This window comes from Zootoca vivipara, chromosome 10 (genome assembly GCF_963506605.1).
Source record: "Zootoca vivipara chromosome 10, rZooViv1.1, whole genome shotgun sequence".
NCBI lineage: Eukaryota > Metazoa > Chordata > Lepidosauria > Squamata > Lacertidae > Zootoca > Zootoca vivipara.
In genome coordinates, this window is record NC_083285.1 from 57,780,254 (window position 1) to 57,806,591 (window position 26,338).

The 26,338-nt window shown below is 44.1% G+C and overlaps 2 protein-coding genes across 2 annotated transcripts in view; one reads left to right on the forward strand and one right to left on the reverse strand.

Moving 5' to 3' along the window:
- SLC15A5 (solute carrier family 15 member 5) overlaps positions 1-26,338 on the reverse strand; it is a 43,299-nt gene that overhangs the window by 12,859 nt on the left and 4,102 nt on the right. Inside the window, exons 3-7 of the mRNA XM_035127308.2 lie at positions 16,163-16,332; positions 11,829-12,049; positions 10,522-10,708; positions 5,651-5,839; positions 3,696-3,827 (exon numbers count right to left, since the gene is read on the reverse strand). Coding sequence (XP_034983199.1) covers positions 3,696-3,827; positions 5,651-5,839; positions 10,522-10,708; positions 11,829-12,049; positions 16,163-16,332 — 899 coding nt within the window. The remainder of the gene's footprint in view (positions 1-3,695; positions 3,828-5,650; positions 5,840-10,521; positions 10,709-11,828; positions 12,050-16,162; positions 16,333-26,338) is intronic.
- Positions 3,667-26,338, forward strand: part of MGST1 (microsomal glutathione S-transferase 1) — a 70,669-nt gene continuing 47,997 nt past the window's right edge. Inside the window, exon 1 of the mRNA XM_035127312.2 lies at positions 3,667-3,853. The gene's annotated coding sequence lies outside the window, so the exon portion shown is untranslated. The remainder of the gene's footprint in view (positions 3,854-26,338) is intronic.

Genomic DNA, 26,338 nt, shown 5'->3' on the forward strand with positions numbered 1-26,338 from the left:
AATATAAAGAAAAGGAAGGCACTTTCTATCATATGTGGTGGAAGTGCAAGGTAATAAAAGCATTCTAGGAAACCAGAGGCATATCCACTGGGCACAATAGGGAGTGATATCCCACAGAATAAGAAAAGATTTTTTTTTAATATGCCACAGCAGCAGCGAGAATAGTTTTAGCCAGCCAATGGAAAAGCGAGGCAATACCCTCTAAAGAAGAATGGATTTATAAGCTAAGTGAATACACCGAGTTGGCAAAACAAAACTAACAGCAGCCATGAGACCCCAAACATATCAAAATTTAAAACTTTCCATGTTATCTTTTGAAGAATACATGGAAAAATACTGTTCTTAAAAATATGTTAATATGCATAGATTAAATATGTAAAGTAGATGTGAGAATATGGATATATGCCCAGTAAGTATAGATTAAGTAGGTAAAGCAAAGATGAAAATGAAATCAGGAATGGTTGTAAGAGATGAAGATCCTTAGAAATGCAATGAAATAATCAAATTAAAATTTAAGGAAGTTGAGCTGTGGTGGAGGGAGGTCACCGGGCAAGGTCTCTTGTTTGAGTTTGTAGGGACTATATGTATTACGTATATGTATATTTGTGTTATTTGTATGCATTATTTTTTCCCTCAATAAGATTATTAATTCTAGGGGGAGGAAGCATTCTGGGAAATGATATATAATTATCTGAAACAAACAAACAAACAAACCAGAAGCTTTTTTATTAGGAATTTAGGTGCCAAAATCCAAGGGAACAGAAAAGACTGTCTATGTATGCAACGACAGCTGTGGATGCTGCTAGCCCAGAGGTGGAAAGAAGACAAAGTTCCTACCAGAGAAGAATGGCAGATAAAGTTGCTGGACTATGCTGAATTGGCAAAAATGACCAGAAAAATCAGGAAGACCAAAATTTTAATAAGGAATGTATATATTGCAGCAGCCTTTGGCTATAAGCAATAAACTTGATACCATAATAAGGAATGGGGAAAATTTATAATTTACCTTGGAGACCACTGTAAACAGTTAAAGTCGTTAGCGGGATTGCAATAACACTTGTAATGTAACGAGAACTATGGATACAATGGAGATTTATATATATATATATATATATATATATTGGATTATTATCAAAGATTTGACAATGGGACCCACAGAGGGGGAGGAGGGAATTCCAGAGATTCGTGGGAATCTTGTACTTATGGAAGATGTTGTGGCATGGTTGTAAATTTTAACATGTAAAATCAAATAAACAAATGGGGGGGGAATCAGAAGCTGGAATTAATTCTGGGGTGCCCTGTTTAAATTAGGACAGTTGAGTGGTATGCACTACAATTAGGAAGACCCAGGTTCAAATCCTTACTCAGAGACACAAAGCTCACTGGGTGACTGTGCCAGACTCCCTCTCCTCCCCCCTTTCTCTCTCAGCCTAACCTACCCTAGTCTGAGAAAAGGCCATAGCTCAGGAGTAGCGAATACACTTTGCAAACTCAAGGTCCCAGGTTCAATCCCTGGTGTCTCCTGGTAGGGCCTGGAAATCTCGAAGAGTCCCTGCCAGTGTAGACAGTTCTGTCCTAGATTGGCCCATGGTGTGGATTCAGTATAAGGCAGATCCCTCTGTTGCTACCTCACAGGGGGTTGGTAAGATACAAGAGAACCATAAGTGTGTTGCCCGGGGGGGGGGGGAGTTTAACAGTTTTCCTCCTAAATTTGTGGATGGCCAGTTTGTGGGGCTTGTTAGAGAAGCAGGTCAAATGGGTGATTCAAGAGGCAAATGCTGGCAGCGGTTTCACAAAATTGCTTCACATTTCAAAAATAATAGTGTACAACAGATATTTGATACAAACAGTACCTGGTACTCTCAGAGCATCACCTCCTCTAACATTCCACCATGTGAATAATATGTAAACTCTGGGTTGCCTCCTTTGTTAGTGCAACCCAACTCCCTGGAACCACTCCAGCATCTCAAGATGATGTCGAAGTGCAGCATCCAGAGAGTTTAAGAGACAGTGCTCCTCTGAAAGCTATGCAACTTTAAAAAGCTGTTAGTGCGCACTACGTAGCGGTTTGCCAGCGACGCTGCTCCAGCGTCATACGGATGGTGCCAGGATCCCGGCACCATCCGTACGGCTCTGGAGCGCCGCCACCGCCAAACTGCTGCTTGTGCCGCCGCGGTGGGGTGCCGCCTTGTCACCCCTAGAGATGTGGCACAGGGAGCGCACCGCCCCTACGTTGCAATGCCACTGGCTCCGCCCCCTCCCCCCTCGGTCTTTCCCTGCATCTAGTGCAGGCTTCCTCAACCTTGGCCCTCCATATGTTTTTGGCCTACAACTCCCACGATCCCTAGCTAGCAGGACCAGTGGTCAGGGATGATGGGAATTGTAGTCTCAAAACATCTGGAGGGCCGAGGTTGAGGAAGCCTGGTCTAGTGTGAGTTCCTTTGTTGTCTGCTGTAGCGCTGCGTACGTCTGTTAGCAGCTGTGTTCTTGGTGACCCCCCAAAAAAACCTCAACAACTTTGACCTGCTCCCCTAAAAAAAGCTCAACCCCCCCCCAAAATGGTTAGATCACTGGCACTCCCCCCCCCCCCCCGGGAGTAGATCGCTGTCTCTTGGCAGTTGGACGTCCCTGCTATAAACCAAGAGTGAATATGAAAGAGATGTGCAAGGATATGCTCAAGTTGCTAAACCGCAATGCGATGGACACTTTCAAAGTTGGCAGGTGATGGGTGGAAATCTCCTATGGCAGTGATATGGCTACTTTAAATGTAATTACATTTCTTGAAATGTATGAACCCTCCAGGCCTCTCTATCTAGCTGCCAGGACTCCCATCAGAGATGATACTCTCAGGGTATCATTCAAACTGACCCCACCCCTTGCCAACTTCATAATATTACTGACTTTAACATAAGCCAAGTTGAAACAGTGATCCAGCGAGCTCTTCTTAAGTTCTTAACACCACCCATCCTCCTATACCATGGCGAGGCTTAATCAATGCTCATCTTTTTTAGTAAAGATCTCCACTCCACTTTTAGAGCTTGTGTTTCTACATTAAGCTGCATTTTCTTGTTGTTAAAAAAAACCCACCTCTCAAAATACATACATACATGCTGGAAAAGTTTGCTGACTCCTGGTCTACAATAAATGAATCTAAAAAAATGTAAGAGTGGTAAAATTAATGCACCCCTCCAGACTGACTAAACGTTCGGGGTAGTTTTAGGTTTCCTAAGAAGCAGCGAGAAAAGAACGTGATTTCTGCTATTTTGCTCATCCTTAGCTCAACCCCCGTTTAAACAATTCTTTGGCAAATAAATATCCTTTGTATACATATGTGAGGGGGGAAACCTGCTCTGGTGTTCTAGTGTAACCTGAGAATCCCTAGCTCATTTTCCAAGTGGAAGAGAAGGAAGCCCTGTGTAATATATAAATAAATGCCACCCACACTAATTATACTACCTATCAAAATAGGAATGATTCATTACATTTTGATGAATCCGGCTGCAACTTAGTGACCTACCTTAATCACGAAAAAGAGATCAATACACTGCTGGCAGCTAGATTTTGTCATGTGCGTCTAATGGAAGTCAATAGCCAATAGGGAGAGGGCAAAAATCCCTACTGAGAGAGCAGTGCTGGGTGGGGTGGGAGAGAGGGAGAGAGGCACCCATCTTCACTCGGCGTAAAGGCTGTTTTACCTTGTGAGGCAGTGTAAGCTGCTTGAACAAGTAAAGCCTCCATGATGCAGCCAGCTCCATTGAAGAAAGTCAAGGCTTGAAAGGCAACTCCACGAATTCGGCCCGGCACAAACTTGTACGAAATGAAGGAACCTTTCAAGAAGCATGAAAAGAAAGAGGTAGGAAGTGAATCTCTGGTTGGGGTGCAATGGCGCATTATCACAACTGCCTGCTGGGAGTGATATTTTATGTTTTGGATTTAGATCCCGCCCGTCCTCCGGAAGGGGCCCAGGGCAGCAGAGAAACCCCCCATTTGAGAACAAATGCCCAATGCACAAATATTGCTTAAGGTAAATTAAGCTCCATGTACTCGGGAGGGGACAGAGGCAAAATTGCAATGCAGGGACCGTTCTGGGTGGGGCCCTTTGTTTGCTCTTGACAGGGCTGGAGTCAGAAGCAGGTCAGCCGAAAAAGCAGAGCTAGCGAAGTTAACTTTTTATTTAAGGCAACAACCATGCACTCAGCAACAGTCTCAATGGGTCTTGCCCTGTGGAGCAGTTGCCAGGACTGACAGTTCCTGCCTTCTACCCCCTCTAAGTCTCCTCCTCTGCCAGATGTTTTCAAAGCAGTCTCAAACTGTGTCTGGGCTCCATCCTACGCATCACTCTGCAAATCCTTGGAGACAAGGGGGGAGGGGAGCTTGCTCCCCATACTCTTCAGCAGCCTTGTGTCTCCTCCTCTGCTTCAGCCTCTGAGTCAGAACTGCTTTCTGTCACAGACTCTCCCTGCTCTCTAAATCCTGTTGCCCCTTCAGTATCCAACAACCACTCCCACTCTTCTCCCCTCTGACTTCTCCCTAGTGTCCCATCACCAATCCCCAGGCTCTGAGCCTTTCTTAGGGTTGCCATACATCCAGAATTTCCTGGACATACCTGGGATTCGGGCATTGGGAACTGCGTCCGGGTGAAAATCCCTGAAATGTCTGGGGAAACCTGGTTGTATGGCAACCCAGATTGGAAGTAGTTTTTTGAAAGAAAGAAAGAAAGAAAGAAAGAAAGAAAGAAAGAAAGAAAGAAAGAAAGAAAGCTCTAAAAACCAACAGCTTTTCTGTCCGGATTTTCACTTTCTGAAATATGGCAACCCTACCTTTGTCCCCATGGCTTTCCCTTGGGGGTTCCCTGGCTGGTGCCTCCCACCACTTCTCGTCATCCAGCCAGTCTCTGACAGCTCTTAACTTGGAACCTGTCCCACCATTGGCCCTTAGAAAGATCAGGAATGAGGAGCCTGAAGCCCTTTGCATGCTATCGGACTCCAACTCCCATCAACCTCATTCAGCATGGCCAGTTGTCAGGGATACAGAAGCTGTAGTCTAGCTTTGAGGGCCTTCTGGCAGTTCCTTCACTGTGAGAAGTGAAGTTACAGGGAACCAGGCAGAGGACCTTCTTGGTAGTGGCACCCACCCTGTGGAGCGCCTTCCCATCCGATGTCAAGGAAATAAACATCTGACTTTTAGAAAGCGTCTGAAGGCAGCCCTGTATAGGGAAGCTTTCTAATGTGTGATGTCTTACTGTGTTTTAATTTGTTGGAAGCTGCCCAGAGAGGCTACTACTACAGGGAAGGACATCTTCTTGGTCACTGAGCCCCGTGGGGTGGCATCTCTGAACTTGCTTTACACTCTAGCATGGGAGGTCCTGCCTTTCTCTAAATGGATGGAAAGTCCCACTGGGGGTAGTAAATGAAGAATTTTCTCATGGCCGCAAAGAACTCTTGTTCGGCGATCAGCAACCACAAGAATGACAAATTAAACTCTTTCCATGCCAGTGATGAATGAGACTGCTCAGAGAGGCTGTGGAACAGTGCCAGGGGTGAATATTGTGACGGAAGGTGCTTTGGCTGTTCCTGTTCAAGCAGATGCCATTCTGTGCTGAAGCCGGTTGCTTTTTAGGCTAGGAAACGAAACAAAAGAGTCCCCTTACAGGTGGGAGTCGCCAGAGCTTCTGCCAAGCCGAGGAAGATGTATTGTGGGGCCAGATGGATGCACGGCATGGAGGAGACGAGGAGGACTTTGCCTGAAAGAGTCTGTTCCACCAAAGGGAAATGCTTCCTGTGTACCTCTAAAAACCCAGCAACCATCACAGAGAAGGTGGCAGATGCGTAACCTACAACTGGGTACAAAAAGGCACAAAGGAGGCACAGAATCATTTATAAAACTATACCTTGCTTTTGGAATTGCAACTGATATACTGGAAGACAATGAAGACACTCCATTTTGTACTCTGATAAATATTAGAAACTCAGAACTGAATTTCTGCAATCCTTGATTTTCAGCCTGCAAAAGGAGGTCATTTCTCACCAAACAGGGCAACTCTAGTCACATGTCTACTTGCATGTCGGCCACCCATGGCTAGCAGGAGTGGGGCCTCACTTCTGGCTTTGTTCCCAAACATCACATCTCCACGGCTAAACACCCTCTGACCTTCACCTGCCTATCTAGCTACCTATCTATGACTTTTTTTCATCCAGAACTCACAGGAACTGAGTTCCGGCACCGCTTTGATGCATTGCGGAACGGTGGCATGGCACTTGGGGCTGTGCAACAGAGGCTGCGGGTGGCACGATTGGTGTGGCTCAGTGGAGGCATAAGGAGAGAAGGTTTTTTAGGGTTCCCCCCGTAAACAAAGGTCAACTAGTTCTGGCACCTTTTTTCTAGAAAGAAAGCCCTGTATCTATCTGTCTAACAATTGATAACAAATACAAAACAATACAGCTTGTAGGTAATAATAATAATAATAATAATAATAATAATAATAATAATAATAATAATAATACAGTAGTACCTTGGGTTACGAACACGATCTGTTCCGGATCGCGGTTCGTAACCCGGAAAAGTCGCAAACCGAGCGCCATTTCTGCACATGCGCAAAGCGCGCGCGCCGCTTCTGTGCACGCGCGGGCCGAAAACACTTCCGGGTTTGCGGAGTTCGTAACCCGAACTGTTCGCAACCCGAGCGGGTCGTAAACCGAGGTACGACTGTACTCATCTGCATACCCAGGCACTATGGGCAGCCACAAACATATATAAGGTAAAGGTAAAGAGACCCCTGACCTTTAGGTCCAGTCGTGACCGACTCTGGGGTTGCGGCGCTCATCTCGCTCTATAGGCTGTGGGAGCCAGCGTTTGTCCGCAGACATGTGGCCAGCATGACAAAGCTGCTTCTGGTGAACCAGAGCTGTTTAATGTTTTATTATGTTTTATATATGTTTGTATGAAAAATATAAAAACATAATTAAACATTAAACATCTCATATAGGGCTGCCTTTAGATGTCTTCTAAAGGTTGTAAAGTTACATATTTCCTTGGCTCAGGGGTCAATTCCATACCCTCCAACATAAGGAAAAGTGGGACATTCTAGACTCAAATCAGAAACCAGGACGGCGTCTGGGACTGTCCCTGGAAAATAGGGACACTTGGAGTGTCTGGAAGCTTAAGTTTCATTAGTTTCATAGTAGATCTACCCCCGACCCTCTGTGGGGGCTTTTGCCTGACTGGAAGGTAGAGACAGAGGTGTGTGCAAGTATGTGTACACACATACTTGCCTATTGTACACATCCATTGCCCCACCCACATTCTCCTCTGGCTCCATCCACCACATGTATGGGGTTCCCCAATAAGGACTGTGGCCCTTGAAGGGAAAAAGGTTCCTCACTCCTGCAGTAACCTAACCCAGATAGGGTGGTAGGACCAGATTCCTGAGCCATGACAACTTGACATAGCATCACATCTTTTCTTGAAGGTCCACAACTTGCTCCAGATTCTTCCACTTACACACCAAAGGAAGCATTCCAGGGATAGCTTCTCTTCTTATGCCCATTAACTATAACCTCCCAGACATTCTTTTATAAAAAGCTTTCGCAGTGCCACGCCAGATACCTTTTGAAATGTTTAACCTTTCAAACTTGTGCAGCAGCATTAGACTTCAGAACTTCCAAGCCACAACTTGGAGAACCACCATCATTGCTATCTGAACGTTCTTTCCTACGATTCAGTGGAGGAACTGTTTTATTTTAAAATCCCAAGTAATTGCCACCTTCTGTTTCATGCGCTTCTACTCTGCAGCTTTACAACAAACTTAATTAGGCTAATTCTAGTCAGATTAATACTTCCTGTCTTTTGGCACTGGCTGCACCACATGCAATTTGGGTCCTGAATTAAATACTAGGAGAACAGGAAACATCAATTCCTAAGTGTGCACGTCTGTTTTCAACTGCGAGGCAGGATGGGAAGAGTTTCAAATTGGACGAGCAGCTCAGTTGTTAAATCCAGGCAGAAATGAGGAAATTCGCATCTATTCCCTTTGTTCACTGAATCTTAGCACTGAAGTCGGAAGGGGCCAAAAGGAATCCCTGTGTTGGAAACCTCAATCCATTATAGAGATAGGTCAGACAATGCAAGGATGCGAGTTCACGGTCAAAACCAGTGCTTGGAAGGCTCATCTTATTTGATAGGTATGGTTTTATTTCTTAAATTTCTGTCTCACGCTTCCTTCCAAAGGAGACCAGGGGGGCAAACACACAAATGATGAGGCATCTTAAAAACAATTGCAGCACAGGTGCAGACTGGTGAAGATCTCTAGTTAAAAGCTTGTTGGAAGAGGAAGGTCTTCACAGTAGGTGGTCGAAAACTCAACAGAGATGGTGCCTATCTAATATTCAAGGGGAGGGAATTCCACTGTGAGCCCAATTCCTACATTGTGCACAGTGGACCCTCCGGCATTGCAGGAGGGTCTCACCTGCAGAATGCAGTGATCAGCTGGGTATATAAGGGGTGAGATGATCTTTCAGGTATGCAGGCTCCAGGTTGTATAGGGATTTATACACCAGAATCAGCACCTTGATTCTAGCCTAAGGGCTCATCTACACCTCTGCAAGTCGCACACATAGGAAGCATGGGTCCTTGAGGTTTACCGCTTGTCCAGTGCTCTCCATGCATAGTCCAAGCGTTTTCCTGTTTGCCCTGCCACTTCCCTTACTCTTTACCACTGGATCGGAGCAAATGTCAACCCATGTAAAAAATGATTGATGTCCGCTCATCAGGGTTGCTCAGAGTGGCTGGGGCAACACAGTCAGATGAGTAGGGTACAATTAATAAATTGTTGCTGTTGCTGGGCAATGTTTTCAGAAGTCAGAGTTAGCTAAGTTCCTATTAAAACTCAAAGTGAATTTATCTCCCATCCCTACCTGTAAGTCAGGTCACGGTTATCCTCAAATTGCAGACAGAGCTGGTGGAAGCTGAAACAGTCTTTGTCCCAAGTCCCAAAGCAGGATCAGGATTTGAACCAGGGACTTTGGTGCCTTTGCCACTACCCTATACTATGCATAGGTGTTTGATTGCATCTGTATTGGAGGCATTCTCCCCACCTCCAGTTCACCAGACCATTGCTTGGATTGAAGTTTGCTGGATTATCACTTTCCCCTCCATACTTCTCCTTCATAACTCAACAGAATGGGATGAGGATTCTTTCGTGTAACAACCTTGGTCAACAGCGCAGTTGAAGACTAGGAAGCAGGCCACAAATAGAATCCTATTCTCACTCCCAAAACACACAGCTGCGCCTAAATATTCAGAAGGTTCCAAATTGGAGCAAATATATTCGGTGCTTTAGGCAAGGTCTAAATGTGAAAATTACATGCAAGGGACTGTCATGCCCTTTGGAGTAGGATCAATTGTCTTTCAGTAGATGACATGGTAGTGCTCGGAAGACAGTACAAGCATATTTTTTTGAGAACATTTCCCCACTCCCATCCATTGTTTCCAATCCAAAAAAACACATTTGCTCCCTGGTGGAACAGCTGGCTGTGAGAAGAAGAGCTCAACAAATGGTTTGGTGAATCATCAGATTCAAAGAATCACAGAGTTGGAAGGGACCCCAAAGTCATCTAGTCCAACCCTCTGCAATGCAGGAATCAATCCCAGACAGATGGCGACCTTCCATGAAGGAGAGTCCACCATCTTCAAAGGGAGCCCATTTCACTATTGGGCAGCTCTTATCAGAAATGATGGAGAGGTATGGAGTGGCAATCACCTCCTCCCCCATTTTGTCTACACGACGCTTGAATGGCATTGTTGACTGGTGGGCCCATTGGGACTGATAGGATGGAAGATAGGGTTGCCAACATATTCTATGAAGGTCTGACCTCTGACACCAATTCTGCTTTCCTGAAATGTGTTAATAGTTCCCTTTTCAGATGATGTGTGTCTCCCCCCTCCGTACTTCTTAACTCAGTGCAAGGTGGTGTTTAATGAAGCTGGTGCGAAATGGTTGGCAAAACATTGGGCTAAGTTGCAGAAAGACCGGGTTTAGTTTTATTTATTTACAGTACTGATATTGGCGACCCAGCAACAAAATTCCCCATGTAGCTCGCAGAAAATGCCAGATCTCTGCACAGCCATGAGTTTGCTGGATGGCTTGGGGCATACCATTATCTCTCAGCCTAGCCTACCTTACAAGGATGTTGTGAAGGTACAAGGTGTTTATGATCTCCTTAGAGGAAAGGAAAGCTGCAAAATGCAAGGAACAAAATAATTGTACTGTTTTCCCAGCGTAAAACCACACATTGCTCAGGTACTGAAGACGTGCTTAATAATGAAGGTGCCCCTTTACAGATATACTGTCAAGGAAAGGTAAGAATCAATGAAGCCACAATCAATTATACCCAAGCGTTTTAGTTAACAGATCCTCCGCATCACCTCAAAACAATTCATTAAATTTACAAATACTGTTTGGCTGCCAAGAAACACAAAACCAATAGCTCTTGCACATGAAAATTAGTGTATATTAGTACTCACCAATACAGACTGCCGGGAATCGTCCCCTTGTTTCAGGACTAAAGAGACAAGTGTTGAGACACTCCAGCACAGGAGCCAGAATTAAGAATGGCAGGATGCTTATCACATTCATGGCTGCTACTGGCAAGAGAAACCCATTCAGATTCAAATTTGAATTCATTGCCTGCAGATAATATCCTGATGGTATCTACATCAAAAGGGGGAAAGACCATAACATTTGCTTGTTGGCATAATCGGCTTCTGTTTATAGGGGGAACAATTCTCCCACTTTTGTCCATGCCCATTTTAAAGGTGAATGCTTTATTCTAGGTTGATATATAGGAGAAATGAGAAGGCTGTGGTTGAAGCAGGCACAATTTGTTTAATTTTTTGTAAGGATCGCCAAAGCAAGGGGCTGTTTCCTCCTTCCATGAAAGTGAATTCTATAAATTCAGGTTATGCATTGTGTGAAGAACATCCTTTTCTCAGTTCTGAAGTCATTGCCAGGCTGCCTCAGTGTAGGACCCCAAATTCTAGAATTATGGTAGGAATAGAGGACCCTTTCTCTATCGCCGGCCATAAACAAAAAAGCATCTCAGTATTTGCTTTTGTTTTTCTGTACTAAAAACTTGCAAACATTTTTGCCTTTCCTCACCGGGAAGATGCGCTCCAACCTCTTGATTATTTCATTCCCTCTTTTTTTCTATAACCATATTGCCCGGCAGAGGGCACTTAACAATTCAGTTCCAAGCTACTTCCAAGTACTTCAGAATCTGCTGCTGCAAAGCCCCAGCCGCATCTCCAAAGAGCTTGCAAGGATAGTTCCTGGTTTCAAAATTACAAGGCTGTGAGTGGTCACCTTTCAAATTTATGAGCTCATGAGTGAAACAGTATTTTTAGATTGAACCAGATGCAGCGTTGAAGTACGACAGGATCCTGTAGTACAATGACCTATAGTGGCCGTTACGCCCTTCAACTGCCCTGGAAAAACAGAGAAATCTAGTTTTTTCCCCACAAGAGCATGGTGGTCATTTGGGGTATCACAATTCCATGCCATGATCTCACCCCAGAAAAAAATGCGTTTTCCGGGCCGCAATCTCGTGGCACCTCAAAACCCATGTTTTTGGGTGCCATGCCGAAAAAAATGTTTTTCCGGGGTTGCGATCTCATGTGGGTCATGTGACTCACACAGAAGTGAGGCCCTAGAAGATGGCATTCCCATTTTTCACTGCGACGTGTTGGAGGGTATGCATTTTATTATAAATCTGCTTGCTCTTGGATTGTATTTTAAAAAATGGATTTAGAACTACGAGGAGTCACACCCTTACCTGTACAACACATATCCTATAGAGGATTTGGAAGGCAATGAAAGGGAAGAGACGGACAAGCAATTTTGTGCTTTCCACTTGAGTTTCACTGTACTGGCCACCGTAGTTCTCCTTGGCATGGTCTAGCCAGTTTGTGACATCCCCACCAAAGTAGCGGCATTTTACACAGCATACTCTCAGTGCATTAGCAACGACGCCACAGACTGTCAACAGGCCATTACCTATGGAAAAGTGAGAGGAGGCAAAGAACCACAACAGAGTCATTGAATCATCAAATTGTAGAGTTGGAAGGGACCCTGAGGGTCATCTAGCCCAACCCCCTGGGGAAATTATCATGGCATTTTCTGAGATTACAGCTCTGGGAAGGAACTGAGGTCTCCTAATAACACCAAGAACCCTTAACAAACCATTGCATAGAGCTGTACGAATAGTGGCACTGTGGTCTAAGCCATACCCTCCAACTCCCGGATTGAAAAATCCAGGATCAGCGGCGGCGTGGCACCGGAAATCGTTTCTACGCATGTCCAGACATGCGTAGAAGTGACTTCTGGTGCTGGCGCAGCCTGATTTCCGGTGCCCAGACATGGGCAGAGCGGCACCTGAAGTCGTTTCTATGCATGTCCAGACATGCGTAGAAGCGACTTCCGGTGCCAGGCTGCCCGTGTCTGCAGACATGTGCAGACAGCCGGGAGCCGGGACATGGCTGCCGGCAGGAGCTTTATGGGATATAATCAATTCAGGATAACAGCGGGAAACGGTAACAAAATACGGGGGGTTTCCCGTGAAAAACGTGAGACTTGGCAGCTATGGTCTAAGCCACTGAGCCTCTTGGGCTTGCCGATTGGAAGGTTGGTGGTTTGAATCTGTGCAGCGGGTTGGGCTCCCATTGCTCTGTCTCAGCTCCCGCCAACCTAGCAGTTTGAAAGCATGCCAGTGCAAGTAGATAAATAGGTACCACTGTGGTGGGAAGGTAAACAGTGTTTCCGTGTGCACTCTGATTTCCGTCATGGTGTCCCGTTGTGCCAGAAGCGGTTTAGTCATGCTGACCACATGACCCGGAAAGCTGTCTGTGGACAAATGCCAGCTCCCTCGGCCTGAAAGCGAGATGAGCACCGCTACCCCATAGTGGCCTTTGACTGGACTTAACCGTCCAGGGGTCATTTACCTTTACCTTTAAAGCTCCATATAGAAATTGGAGTTGGCTCTGCAGTAGCAAGTATATATGTGTAATACATACCCACCCAAATATACACACAGTTGTTGGACTTTGGTGGCTACACTAGAGGAGCAGATTAAAATGTTTTGCAAGAGATAGTCCTCTCTTCTCACTCTTTCTCCTGGAAAATCTTGGCTCCAGTATTCTATTCTTCTGACCTTGAACTAATCTATATTACTTAATTACGGTTCTTAAAAAGTCTACATGGCTCTCTAGATGATTCCCCTCCCCTTCTCCCAATCTTTGGTCAACTGCCAATTGTCAAAATTATAGCTAGGCGAAGAAATGCAAATGAAATCCCTGCTTGACATATGCATGGCCCACATTTGGAAAGGGAGAGAAAAGCTACCTTAAAATAAAATGCAATCATTTCTTTAAGGTCACCTATGGACTTGAATTATTGACTTGGGGGAAGAATTCCAGACGACTCATCTGATTGGAAGAAGCCAAAATAAGGTTATAAACTCAGCTATTAAGAAGGGGGGGGGAGCTAGCCATGCAACACTCAAGCTGCCTCCTAAAAGGGAAACAGTGAAGCAGGAGAACAATGCCAGCAACAACAAAAAGTGAAAGCCAAACTGCAGCAAAAATGAAAACTTGTGCAATCTAGAGGAAGTAGCGTTGAATGCAAACCTAGGAAACTTAAACCCCAGTGCCACTACATATCTGCAGGCTGATCTTAAATAACTCATTTTTAAAGATGAACTACACTATTACCATTTGCGTATGGAGGCCCCGTAACTACCCTGTAGACAACACACGGCATATTGGTTTGGGATCAAATAAGGCCACAACTTTATTGGCTACAGATGTGAGGTTTGGCCATAGGCATTGTGGTCAGCAACTGCACATGTCCCTCCCCACCCATCCACTGGGAGTGTTTCTAAGGGTGAAGGCAGCCATACTTGCCTATGAAAGTTGCACAGAAATTTGTCCCCCTCTTTCATAATTTTTCCAATGCCATTTCTGTTCTCATAAGTTTATGAAGGATGGTTGAAATAAAACGTGCAAGATTTATTTTCATTTTCTTTCTTTTTTTGGCACAGCGCTGTTTGTTTGCTACAATAAACCCCCAGTATCTCTTTCCTATATGCCCCATTCTGGCTGGAAGGAACACAGGCGCCTTTGTTAGCAGCAGAATTGAAACTGCTCATTTCATCTGCTATGTATAACAAAATACCAGATTGAAGGTAACCAAGGGGTGGGGGTGGGTGGGAAGAAAGAGTTTTCTCAAGAAATTCTTGTCCTGTGCTTAGTGGCCAAGATATACCCTACTTGCTGTCTTGAGAAATTAGCAGAAATTAACAAGATTTATTTTTAAGCAAATATGGGGAAGAACGCCAAGACATTAGCATACTTGCCGACAGTCAAAACAACACAATACACAGACTTAAGGGCCTGTTCTGCTGTAGAAGTTCTTACTGCCTTCTCTGTCGTCCCAGAATGCAAACAGCAAAGGCAGCCAAAAGGTAAAGGCAGATATAATGATATTAAATGGATTGGAAGCAGTCTGGTAACAAACTCGGTCAGTCCAGCACCACTTCCACTCAAGGCCGGCCCTACAATGAGGCAGACTGAGGCTGCCTCAGGTGGCAGATGCAGAGGTGCAGGGAAGGGACAGAACAGTGAGTGCCTGATACCCCTACCCTAGCCTACTGCCCAGAAGGACAGTGGAAGATACGCTCCTTTCACCAGTATCAGAGTAAGGTTCAACTGGCTTCTGTACATGCCTTATGGGAGGGTGCCATCTTGTCCTTTGCCTCAGGCAGCAAAATGTCTTGAACCAGCCCTGCTTCCACTGATGACACCACCAGAGTGGCTGGTTGGAAGCCCAGCATGCATTGTCACACTGTGACCCTACTTAGTCAATTGTCCATGTCCTCCCTCCATTGTTAAGTTTCTTTATCTTTGAACTGGACTTGGGCCAGACTGTGTTATGAAATTCTACTCAATATTTAGCCAGAGCAGAACTCCAATGTATAGTTAGCAGAGTAAAAACTTAAAACACATTGCAGGATCCGCTCAAAATAGACCAGAGGCAATTAATATTTCATCCAGCAAAGCTTTACTGGATTTTAATATTTTGTTGGAAGCCGCCCAGAGTGGCTGGGGGAACCCGGGCAGGGTATAAATAAATAAATTATTATTATTATTATTATTATTATTACTGCTTTTAATGTTTGATGGATTTCTGTATTTTAATGTTTTGTTGGAAGCCGCCCAGAGTGGCTGGGGGAACCCGGCCAGATGGGCAGGGTATAAATAATAAATTATTTATTATTATTATTATTATTATTATTATTGCTACTGAAGGCAAATGAGCATAATGGTCACAAATCCAATACATTCAGGATTGGCACTCTCCATAAGAAATCCAGTTGCAGCACTCAATTTAAACTTACAATAATTTAGAATAAGTCTAAACATTAACACTATGCATACTGTGTACAGAACACCACACCCGAAGGAAAAGAGATAGAAAGAGAAAGTGAAACAGAGGCTACTTCTGGCCTTACTTTTATAGTCAGCAAGACCTTGACCGAAGAGATAGCAGAACCATAGCTGCCAAGTTTTCCCTTTTCTCGCGAGGAAGCCTATTCAGCATAAGGGAAAATCCCTTAAAATAAGGGATAACTTGGCAGCTATGAGCAGAACCAGTTTAAGCCAGCTGTACTCAGCTTCTCTGAAGGAATAACCCAAACATCATGAACCTTCTGCTTCTTCCTTTCACACAGAGAAGCTTCCAGAACCCTCTTGAATTAATAAGAAAAGGAAAGATCTCTATACATCAGATCAATGCTTTCTGCACCAAAAAAATGCAAACTGACAGACTGCCCTTCAAACACAGGACTGTAGTAATGTAGATACATGGCCATCTTAAGCTACTGGCAATACTCAGGGCCTCCAGGACTTTCCCAAGTGCCCTTGATATGCCAGACTGCAATACACACCCCGGCAATAATATATCATGCTGGAATATATGCTTTTGGACACCCCTGAGTACAAATTAAATAGATTCAAACCTGCATTTTTTAGAACTTCAAAGATTTTCTTTCTCTCCCACAACCCAAATTTAACCACCACCACAAAGGATTCTTCACGTAATTTAATGGGTTACCTTTTGGGGGTTGGTAAATCATTTCACTGCGCGCCATATGGATGGTGATCAGAGCCATCAGGACAGACACAAAGGGGATAAGAAAGCCAAGGTTTTTGGCTACCGACTGCTGGATGTATGAAATGATGACCAAGACAATGGCAGAACTTAAATTTTCCAGCCAATAAAACCTACAGGAGAAAAGAAGAGAAATGCCCACAAGAGTCATGTTTGGAGGGATGTGAAGAAGAACCACTATTCATTAGAAGATATCAGTTTGTTTTAAAATTACATTCATTCTGGACTATAGTTTTGGGGGAAATCAGGTCCATTTTTGGCAATGCCCTGTGCCTTCCTTTCCATATTTAAAGGCAGCAACTCCCAAGCTACACCAAAATACTCCCGTTAATCAACAAAGTCCATTGTAGAAGCTCAGATGGAATTTTGTTATTTCAAGATCTTATAAGTGTACTCCATTTTTGTGTGTGCATTAAGAAGTGCCTCTGTGTTCCCTTCCCTGGTTGGCTGTTTTCATGTATCCTCTCTGTTTATAACCAGGAAACTGAATGGTTTGGCCAAAGAGTCACAGAAGTGTTGAAGAAAATAATTCCATGTGCATTGAAGTCAAATATTTATTGGCATCACCAAATCACACAATAAAAAACCCCGAACAGCGCTGGCGGTAGACCGGAAGTCAATCTATTGCAGCTTCTAATCTGTTGCTGCTTCCAATTTATCTTACAGTAATGATATGATAACACTAACTGCAACACCCGCTACCTATAAGATGATCCTATTAATTTAGAATTCATCTCAACACTTTAAAAACAGAGCCAACCGTCCCCTACTCTCTGAAATTCTTCATCCGCCTTCATTGTTCGAAATCATGCAGGCGATATGGGATGCATATGCAATGAAAAAGGGAGAACCTACAAAAGAAATTTTTTTTTAATATTTACAGATAGATAGATAGATTTGTTTCTATGTATCTCGTGAATCTCTCAAGTATGTAGAAACTCCTACCATTTTGTGGAGGATGTTTCCCCATCCAAACAGTCAGACACCCAACCACCAGAGTTTGCCATAGCTGCCAAGTCTCCCGTTTCCCCCGGGAAACCCCCATTTTTCCGGCTGTCCCCAGCCAAAAAAATGGATTTTTTTGTTTTCCCCCGGTTTATTCTGGCGCAGCGGCCATTTTGGAACTGGGCGGAGCATGCTCAGAAGCGACTTTTGATGCTGCTCTGCCCAGTTCCAAAATAGCTGCAGTGTGACTTCTGGCATGCTACTTTCGGTCCGGTCCCTTATTTTTCAGAGAGGAACTTGGCAGGTATGGAGTTTGCTATTAGAGGAAAATATGCTGATCTGCTGCAATGTTCAGTCAATCAACCAGTTAAAAAGGTTGCCCCAGTTTAAAAAAACCAGGCAGTGGTGCTTTTTTAAAATAAAAAAGTATTTAAATACAAGAAGTGACAGTTGCCATCTAAAGAAGAGGCATTCCCCTTTTCCCCACACAGAAGAGAATGCCTCTTAGCATCTCTGACACAGACGTCAAGCTACAGAGAAAGTAAGCTTCCCTTCCTCCAGAACTATCTTTTTGTTCATGCTGCTTTCATCCAATAATCAGTCAATTAAAATTCATACAATTAATCAACTAAGATTTCTTTAATCATACTGACAGCCATAATTCTGAAGCTTCCCCCCCCCACATCTAGTAATTTGAGATCAAGAGTTATTTAAGGACTCCAAAGGTCAGGGCAGAACCTTTACAAGTTGGAAGCCCAGAGAGACCATAAGAATCCCCAGGTTGGCTTTAACTTTGAGCAAAATCATCTTTCATCTTGTTAGAGCAAAGAATGACAGCGGATGAGTCAGAGCAGAGCAGAACATCCGCGCAGAGAGCCTGGCGGAATACAGACAGCAAGCAGCCAAAGGGGGAGAAAACAATGACAGATCCAATTTGAGTAAATTTAACACTACCGAGAACCCTTTGGCGGCTGTCAGGGGTGGTAGCAAAATGTCGGGAGCACCAGGAAATGGAGTTTTCCCAAGGTCACCGTCGAAAGCTCTGAAAATTTCAACGCTGTTTATTTACTTAGGACCATTTCGGCTCCCATTAAACACACGTATACGCAGAGGCACACATTTGTATTGAAAATAAGCCATGCGAGCTTATCTCGTTTTGCTTGAAGATGGCTCAATTTTGCCACAAGGAACAAGGAGGAGTAACAGTTCTGACTTTGCTCACAGAAACGGAGAGTCTTGCATACTCAATTTAGAGCCATTGTGGTGCCGCGGTTAGAGCGCTGGACTAGGACGTGGGGGACAGAATAAGACATTACACCCACCCAAACATACTGTCAGAAAAGAGGCACTGTCTTTTCTGCGCATCCTCCCCTCCCCACATACATAGCTGCCAAGTTTTCCCTTTTCTCACGAGGAAGCCTATTCAGCATAAGGGAATTTCCCTTAAAAAAGGGATAACTTGGCAGCTATGCACCTATGTGAAATAATAGAATGCATGTTCTGGTTATGCCTCCCACTTGGCCAGTTTACGCAGAATAGACCGACTGAAATTAATGAACATGACTCAGGGGTGCGTTCCCCCTCAGAGTGCGGCGAGGTTGTTTTTCCGGTGCATTTCGCAGCTCTTCCCACACCTTGCTGTTCACACCAGCCTGGCTTCATTTGTTTCCCTTTGCCCCAGGGGGCACACCACACCTTGACTAGAGATGAACTAGAAATGGCTTACGGACTCCAACTGAACTGTCAGGAAACTGGTTTGAGGAACAACGCAGCAAACAACAGTATTCTGCAACAAAGCGCAGGATACATATGCATTTTGGAAACGTGATGAGTGCACAGTAGACAGGGGTGTGAACACAGTCTAAGTCATGTCCATTCATTTCAGCGGACTATTCTGAGAGGATATGCAGATATGCAGATATGCAGATGACACAACCTTGATGGCAGAAAGCGAGGAGGAATTAAAGAACCTTTTAATGAGGGTGAAAGAGGAGAGCGCAAAATATGGTCTGAAGCTCAACATCAAAAAAACCAAGATCATGGCCACTGGTCCCATCACCTCCTGGCAAATAGAAGGGGAAGAAATGGAGGCAGTGAGAGATTTTACTTTCTTGGGCTCCTTGATCACTGCAGATGGTGACAGCAGTCACGAAATTAAAAGACGCCTGCTTCTTGGGAGAAAAGCAATGACAAACCTAGACAGCATCTTAAAAAGCAGAGACATCACCTTGCCGACAAAGGTCCGTATAGTTAAAGCTATGGTTTTCCCAGTAGTGATGTATGGAAGTGAGAGCTGGACCATAAAGAAGGCTGATCGCCGAAGAATTGATGCTTTTGAATTGTGGTGCTGGAGGAGACTCTTGAGAGTCCCATGGACTGCAAGAAGATCAAACCTATCAATTCTGAAGGAAATCAGCCCTGAGTGCTCACTGGAAGGACAGATCGTGAAGCTGAGGCTCCAATACTTTGGCCACCTCATGAGAAGAGAAGAATCCTTGGAAAAGACCCTGATGTTGGGAAAGATTGAGGGCACTAGGAGAAGGGGATGACAGAGGATGAGATGGTTGAACAGTGTTCTCCAAGCTACGAACATGAGTTTGACCAAACTGCGGGAGGCAGTGCAAGACAGGAGTGCCTGGCGTGCTCTGGTCCATGGGGTCACGAAGAGTCGGACACGACTAAACGACTAAACAACAACAACAACATTCTGAGAGGAAAAAATGTAGTTTAACATCACCCTGCGAGTGTAGAAACCTATTAATTTTGATTGGATGAAATGTAACCAACTGTGCAAAAACTGATTCACATCCCTGTCCACTCTTGCCTCTGGCTCTGCCCATCACTGGAACACGGCCCCCAGAAAGTTCTCTATGAGAGAATGTGGCCCTTGAGATGAAAAAAATTTCTTCTTGCACCTCCTAGTTCAAAGCAAACTATGCTGGTGGCCATCACCAGAACTTGGGACTATTAAATACATACATAAAAATTATGGAAAAATGGAAAACCTTACAGGACTTGCGACTCTCATTGTGGTATAAAATATATGGAGTTCAGCGCTAGCTGAAAAAGCAACTCATATATTACATGTTAAGATGAGATATCTTTATTGTCATTGTCCCCTTGCGGGAACAACGAAATTACTCGGTTGCTACATCCACTCAGATAAAGCATTCCGCATAATCCAAAATTACAAAACCTAATTTAAAACAGTAAATATAATACAAAATAACAAGTAAAATAAGATGACTTCAAAGTCCAGACTTTCCATTTAAGGCCAAAATCATTCTAGAGAAGAAACTCTTCTCCAGGCTTGAAGGATCCTGAAAAATTCCATTCTGTTTGGTGAGATTTTACCATAGATGCAACCAATACATAGGATTCCCTCTCCACTGCACAACATGAAATTTGGTTTTCCTAATGGTCTAAAGTACTTTAGTTACCTGATTCAAATTTGCATTTGTACTTCTATGCTTCAATGAAAAAAGCAAATGGTTCTGAGGATTCTTCTTTCTTTCTTTCTTTCTTCCATCCAATTTGTCGTGATGGGTGGTATTCAACTTTAGTCCTCAGAGCAAACCCACTGAAGTTGATGGGCATGACTAACTTAGATTCAGTAATTCCAAGGGGCCTACTCTAAGTGGGACTTACTTGAATGCCACCCTATGGGTGAGATTGACCTAACCAGTTCTATCAGCAGAAGCCCTGCAGAAGGACTTCTGCTTGTGTAAGAGGACTCATGTGTCTACTGCACCCCCCAAAATTGGGTAAAGGGATCAGGGGAATCCCCAGGATAGCATGCAGGGGGAGCAAAGGGGCTATTGTTCTGTCTAGAATGCTTGCACAGAAATAATGACTGGAACAGAAAGAATGAGTTCCACCCTATATATTTATCAATACCTCATGTTACAGGTGAGAGAAGGCAGCACTGGGCAGAGGACTACTGCCTTCAATTACAGCCCTGTGTTTTTCAGAATCTCTAGTTTCACCTCTACTGTTTTGTTTTTTAAATACTCTCTATTAATTTCCCCCATAGTTTAGAAAACAATAAAACATAATCGGATGAATCACATTTCAATGGAAAGTAAATATAAATAATAGGGATGCGGGTAGCACTGTGGTCTAAATCACAGAGCCTAGGGCTTGCCGATCAGAAGGTCGGTGGTTCAAATCCCCACGACGGGGTGAGCTCCCGTTCCTCGGTCCCAGCTCCTGCCCACCTAGCAGTTCGAAAACACGTCAAAGTGCAAGTAGATAAATAGGTACTGCTCTCCGGTGGGAAGGTAAATGGCGTTTCTGTGCGCTGCTCTGGTTTCACCAGAAGTGGCTTAGTCATGTTGGCCATGACCCGGAAAAACTGTCTGCGGACAAACGTCGGCTCCCTCGGCCAGTAAAGCAAGATGAGCACAACAACCCCAGAGTCGTCCACGACTGGACTTAACTGTCAGGGGTCCTTTAGCTTTACCTTTTTAAATATAAATAATATACTGTAGATAACTAATGTATCATAGTTCACAGAAGGACACAAGCTAAAAAGAAGGGGAAATGGGGAGGCATTAAAAAAAAATCAACAGAACTATTCCAAAACCACACCATTTTCACGCATTCCCTATATCTGCCGAGATTGCTGTCAAGGAGTGTGGCAGCTGTGTAGTTTCTTACTACTGAACAGGGAGAAGAACAAGGAGTGCTGTATTGGACCAATTGCTTATAATGCTGCTTTTTTCTTTTATTGTGACTTTAAGATTGCTAGCCTGAGAGCAGTGACTGACTTGTTTTTATTGGCCATTCATAAGCCAGACCAGGAGACTTCTCAGTTGAAGGGTGGGTGAAAAACTTTTTCAACAATATATAAGTATGGCATTGCTAAGCAAGACTTCCAACAGCTAAAAATTAACCTGAAGGGAATGATATGGTATTCAAAGCCCAAGGTTTGCTCGGAGTGGTTGGAATCCTTGATCCAGCAACAATGACACATCTCTTTTCTTTTGTTTTATAAAAAAGGGGGAGGCACAGTCAGAAGCATGCTTTCTTTTTCAGAGAGAGAGAAGGGAGGATCCCCCTTTAAGATGATGCTTAGCACCTTCAGTTTTCACAAGCATTGATTTAGATTCCAAAGACTGATTTTTTTATTTCACTATTACAATTTTCGCCTTTCAGCTAAACCGAAGTGTGTCATTTGAGACAGCCATGACACATGCTCAGACAACAACAACTTCATGAACAGGTGTTTGAAGGGGGTTGCAGGTGCGGGGAAACAAAGCAGGTACTGCACTTCAGGTGAAGACATCCCTGGCTCCTCCCCGCAAATGCAATGTGAAAGGTGGCAGACAAATGCAATCTCACTGCGTTTTAAGCTTCTAAAGTGCACATAGCCTAGGGGTGCATTCAGATGTGGAGAATATTGCATAGTTTTTCCCCTGATTATAATGCTAGTGCTTCTATCCTGTTTTGTAACATTGCTTTCACATTGCAGCACATTTTGTGCTATGGAACTGTGGGGTTTTGACTGATATACAGGCAATGACAAATTGATGTGTGCCCAATTGACACGTGACCGTGCACTTGTGGATCGCACCAAACCCAGAAGTGGCTTTAAAAATGGCAAAAACAGCCCCAAAAGAGCCCAGAAAGGGCAAAAAAGAATGAAAACAGCACCTAGTAATTGCACGAGCCTTTGCAAGTGCAATCTCAGGATCCCTTGCACTGACCATTGTGGCTTGTGGAGAGTTGGAGTTTGAGCAAGGAGGTTTGGAGGGAGCGATTATGATGGAGTTTGGTGTCTGGTAAGTGCTGCTGGTTTTTAAATGGGTTTTCCAAGGCTTGCAAAGGTTTAGAGAGTGTTTCAGGCTTTTCCAATGGTGTTTCAAATATACGCGATTTCACGTAAACACACAGTGCCTCGGAATGTAACCCCTGCATAAATGGGGAGTTTCCTATCATACCTGCCAAGTCCTGGACTGCAAAATCCAGGATCGGCAGCCGTGTGACACCAGATGTTGCGTAGACGCAACTTCTGGTGTTGCTTTGCCAAACTATGGGCACCAAAAATGGCCGGCGCTGGCAGTCGCGTCTACGCACTTCCGGACATGCATAGACATGGCTTTCGGTGCCGGCCATTTTCGGTGCCCATAGATGGGCAAAGCAGCAGCAGCAAAAAAGGCCACCAGCAGGAGAAGAATAATGGAGAATAACGGGAGAGGAACCGATACGGGGGACTGCCAGGAAACGGTACGAAAAAATGGGGGTTTCCCGGGGAAAACGGGTACTTGGAGCTATGTTTCCTATACCAGCATGTTGTGCCCAATTTCATTCGCATCAGTGAGCACGGTCTGGCACAGCAGCAAATATCATTGGATAATGTCACCCCATGAAAACAGAAAGGAAAGAACTGCATGGCAATCTACCACCCGAAATTTCATCACTTTACTGCTGCAATTTTCTGGGTTAAGAGAGCAGCCAATGGATTTTTCTGGAATCAGATAACTCAGAAATGAGCTTGGAACGTGCACGTATACCCCCATAGTTTTCTGAAAGTGGCTTTTGGCTCAAATACAATGCAGAAATTAACAGTTAGAGAGGCGTTGGAAAAATGGAACAAACTGCGGTGTGGATGCAGCCTATGTCTGGGCTGCAGACCTGCACGTGAGGGGACCAGCCAATACCTCATTGCCTCCTTTCTCCTTGACTTGGCGATCGTAAAGGCAGACAACACTCTGGATGCAGAATTGATGGTCAACGTAAAGGCCTGCATTGCCAGTGAATTATCTTCTCAAAGCATATAGCTGAATTAGACAGATCCTTATGACCGGCTATCAAGTAAAAAGAAGGCCTGAGCTATAATTACGCGTACTTACAATGAAGAGGCCAAAGACTAAACTTCATTATGCTAGATTTAAGATCGGAGCCATGTGTCCTTTCTTCAAACCACACACTGCTGGAGAAATTAGCTTTTTATTACCTGCCTTCCTTTGCCCAGCAAAAGCCCCAAGCGCCGCCCCGCTCGGTTTACCCCAAGGGTACATTTTACATGCATTAATCTTTCCCTTTGTAATCAACATGAGAAAGTGTCACTTTGATTAAACAAAAAGAAAAAAGGAGGTAAAAAGGAGCCTCCTTTGAATTACTAGGACTGCAGTACAATAAATTCTCTTGAGCTATCGCTCAGATTGGTCTTCAGACTTAATTCTCCAGAGTCTTATTTAATCAAAATGATGTTGCTAATTAAGGATTAAAACCTGGAATTTTATTTATTTATTTATTTCAAAGGGGAAGAATTTTTTTTTGCTTCCTTATTCTCTCCTTCAGGTAGGTCAAGGAGGAGGAATTTGCTTGGAGGAACCAAACCGATCTTGCTTCCTTCTGCAAAGCTGCAATATTTAAGAATGTTTGGATTTAATCCAAAGATGGAGATATGTACCAATATAATCGGGGAGGAGGGGGTGGTTATGGAAGCACTGAAAATATGCTTTTAGAAAACTGTACCACAATGGAAGAAAGCCAATATATTTCTACTGATAATTTAATTATCAATATTAAAAAGTTCAGTGCTATTCGTGAACAGAGATAAGCAAGCAATTTTAATTACACTATAGATACCAATTGATTTGCCGATGCCACCTGTGTGACCAACAGCTGTTTTGTGAATGGCAATTGTTCAATCATGCAATTGTCACTATATGGACTTTTCTGAATTTTATTTCGCTCTGACTCCAATGCTTACAATTCCCCCCCCCCCCAGCCGTGTGTGTATGTGTTGATGAACTCAGCTGTAGCCCATGAAACTTATGCCACGATAAATTTGTTACAAGAAAACAGAAGAGGGGGGTCCCCAAATGAAGATAACAGAAAGCCCAAGTCTCGGGGACCCAGTTACAAAAATAATATGCTTTGTAATTGGGTTCCTGTGACTTGGTCTCTTTGTTATAATAAATTTGTGAGCCTTCGTGGTGCCACAAGGCTCTCTGCTGTTGTTTTTAAAAAATGATATGCAGACGGTAACGCCTTTGGGAAAGTATTTTAATCAGAGGTAACTAAAATGTATGTGTTTCATATCAATGCAGATGAGAGCCACGCAGAGGAATAGGCATTTATTATGACCTCTGCAGGAAATCTATATGGAGCTATTCAGAGTTTGTAAGTCATTGCAGCTAGGCTCCCTGTGCTATTTATTATTAACCCAGAAAGAGGTTGGCTAGTGTTCGACAATGCAATCATTCATATCTATAAAATTATTCCTTACATTTATGTCCCAGCTTTTCTCTAAGGAGCTAAAGATGATGTACATGGTTTTTCCAACTCCCATCTCACTTTACCCTCACAAGAGCCCTGCGAGGTAGGTTAGATGGGAAGATGTGACCAAGCTTAATGGCTGAGAGGAAGATTTGAAACTACTCTTAGTCCAGCACTCTAACCACTAGTAAAAAAAAAAAAGTAAAGGTAAAGGACACCTCGACAGTTAAGTCCAGTCAAAGGCGACTATGGGGTTGTGGCACTCATCTCGCTTTCAGGCCAAGGGAGCCGCCGTTTGTCCACAGACAGCTTTCCGGTTCATGTGGCCAGCATGACTAAACCGCTTCTGGCGCAACGGGACACCGTGACGGAAACCAGAGCACACAGAAACGCCATTTACCTTCCCGCCACAGCGGTACCTATTTATCTACTTGCACTGGTGTGCTTTTGAACTGCGAGGTTGGCAGGAGCTGGGACAGAGCAACAGGAGCTCACCCCATTGCAGGGATTTGAACCACCAACCTTCTGATCAGCAAGCCCAAGAGACTCAGTGATTTAGACCACAGTGCCATCCGCATCCCTATCCTCACTTAACACAACAATGGTAGCCTTGCCTCATGCGCACCTTCCCAGAGCTGCACCAGAACAAAGGTGATTCTTCCTTCCCTTGGGGAAGGTCTATAGCTCAGTGGAAGAGCATCTGCCTTGCAAGCAGAAGGTCCCAAGTTCAATCCCCGGCATCTCCAGGTAGCCACTCCCGTCCTCACTCTAACCACTACAACCGCGCCATCTCATCCACATCCTTCTATGCCAACGCATCTGCTACGATCCCTTTTCCGTAACATCTTTTTGTTTAAATGATAATTATTAGGGGCTGTGGGCCTGCAACAAGTGTGGAATTATTAGCTCTTATGTTGCCATGTTCTCTGATGTTGCACTGGTAGA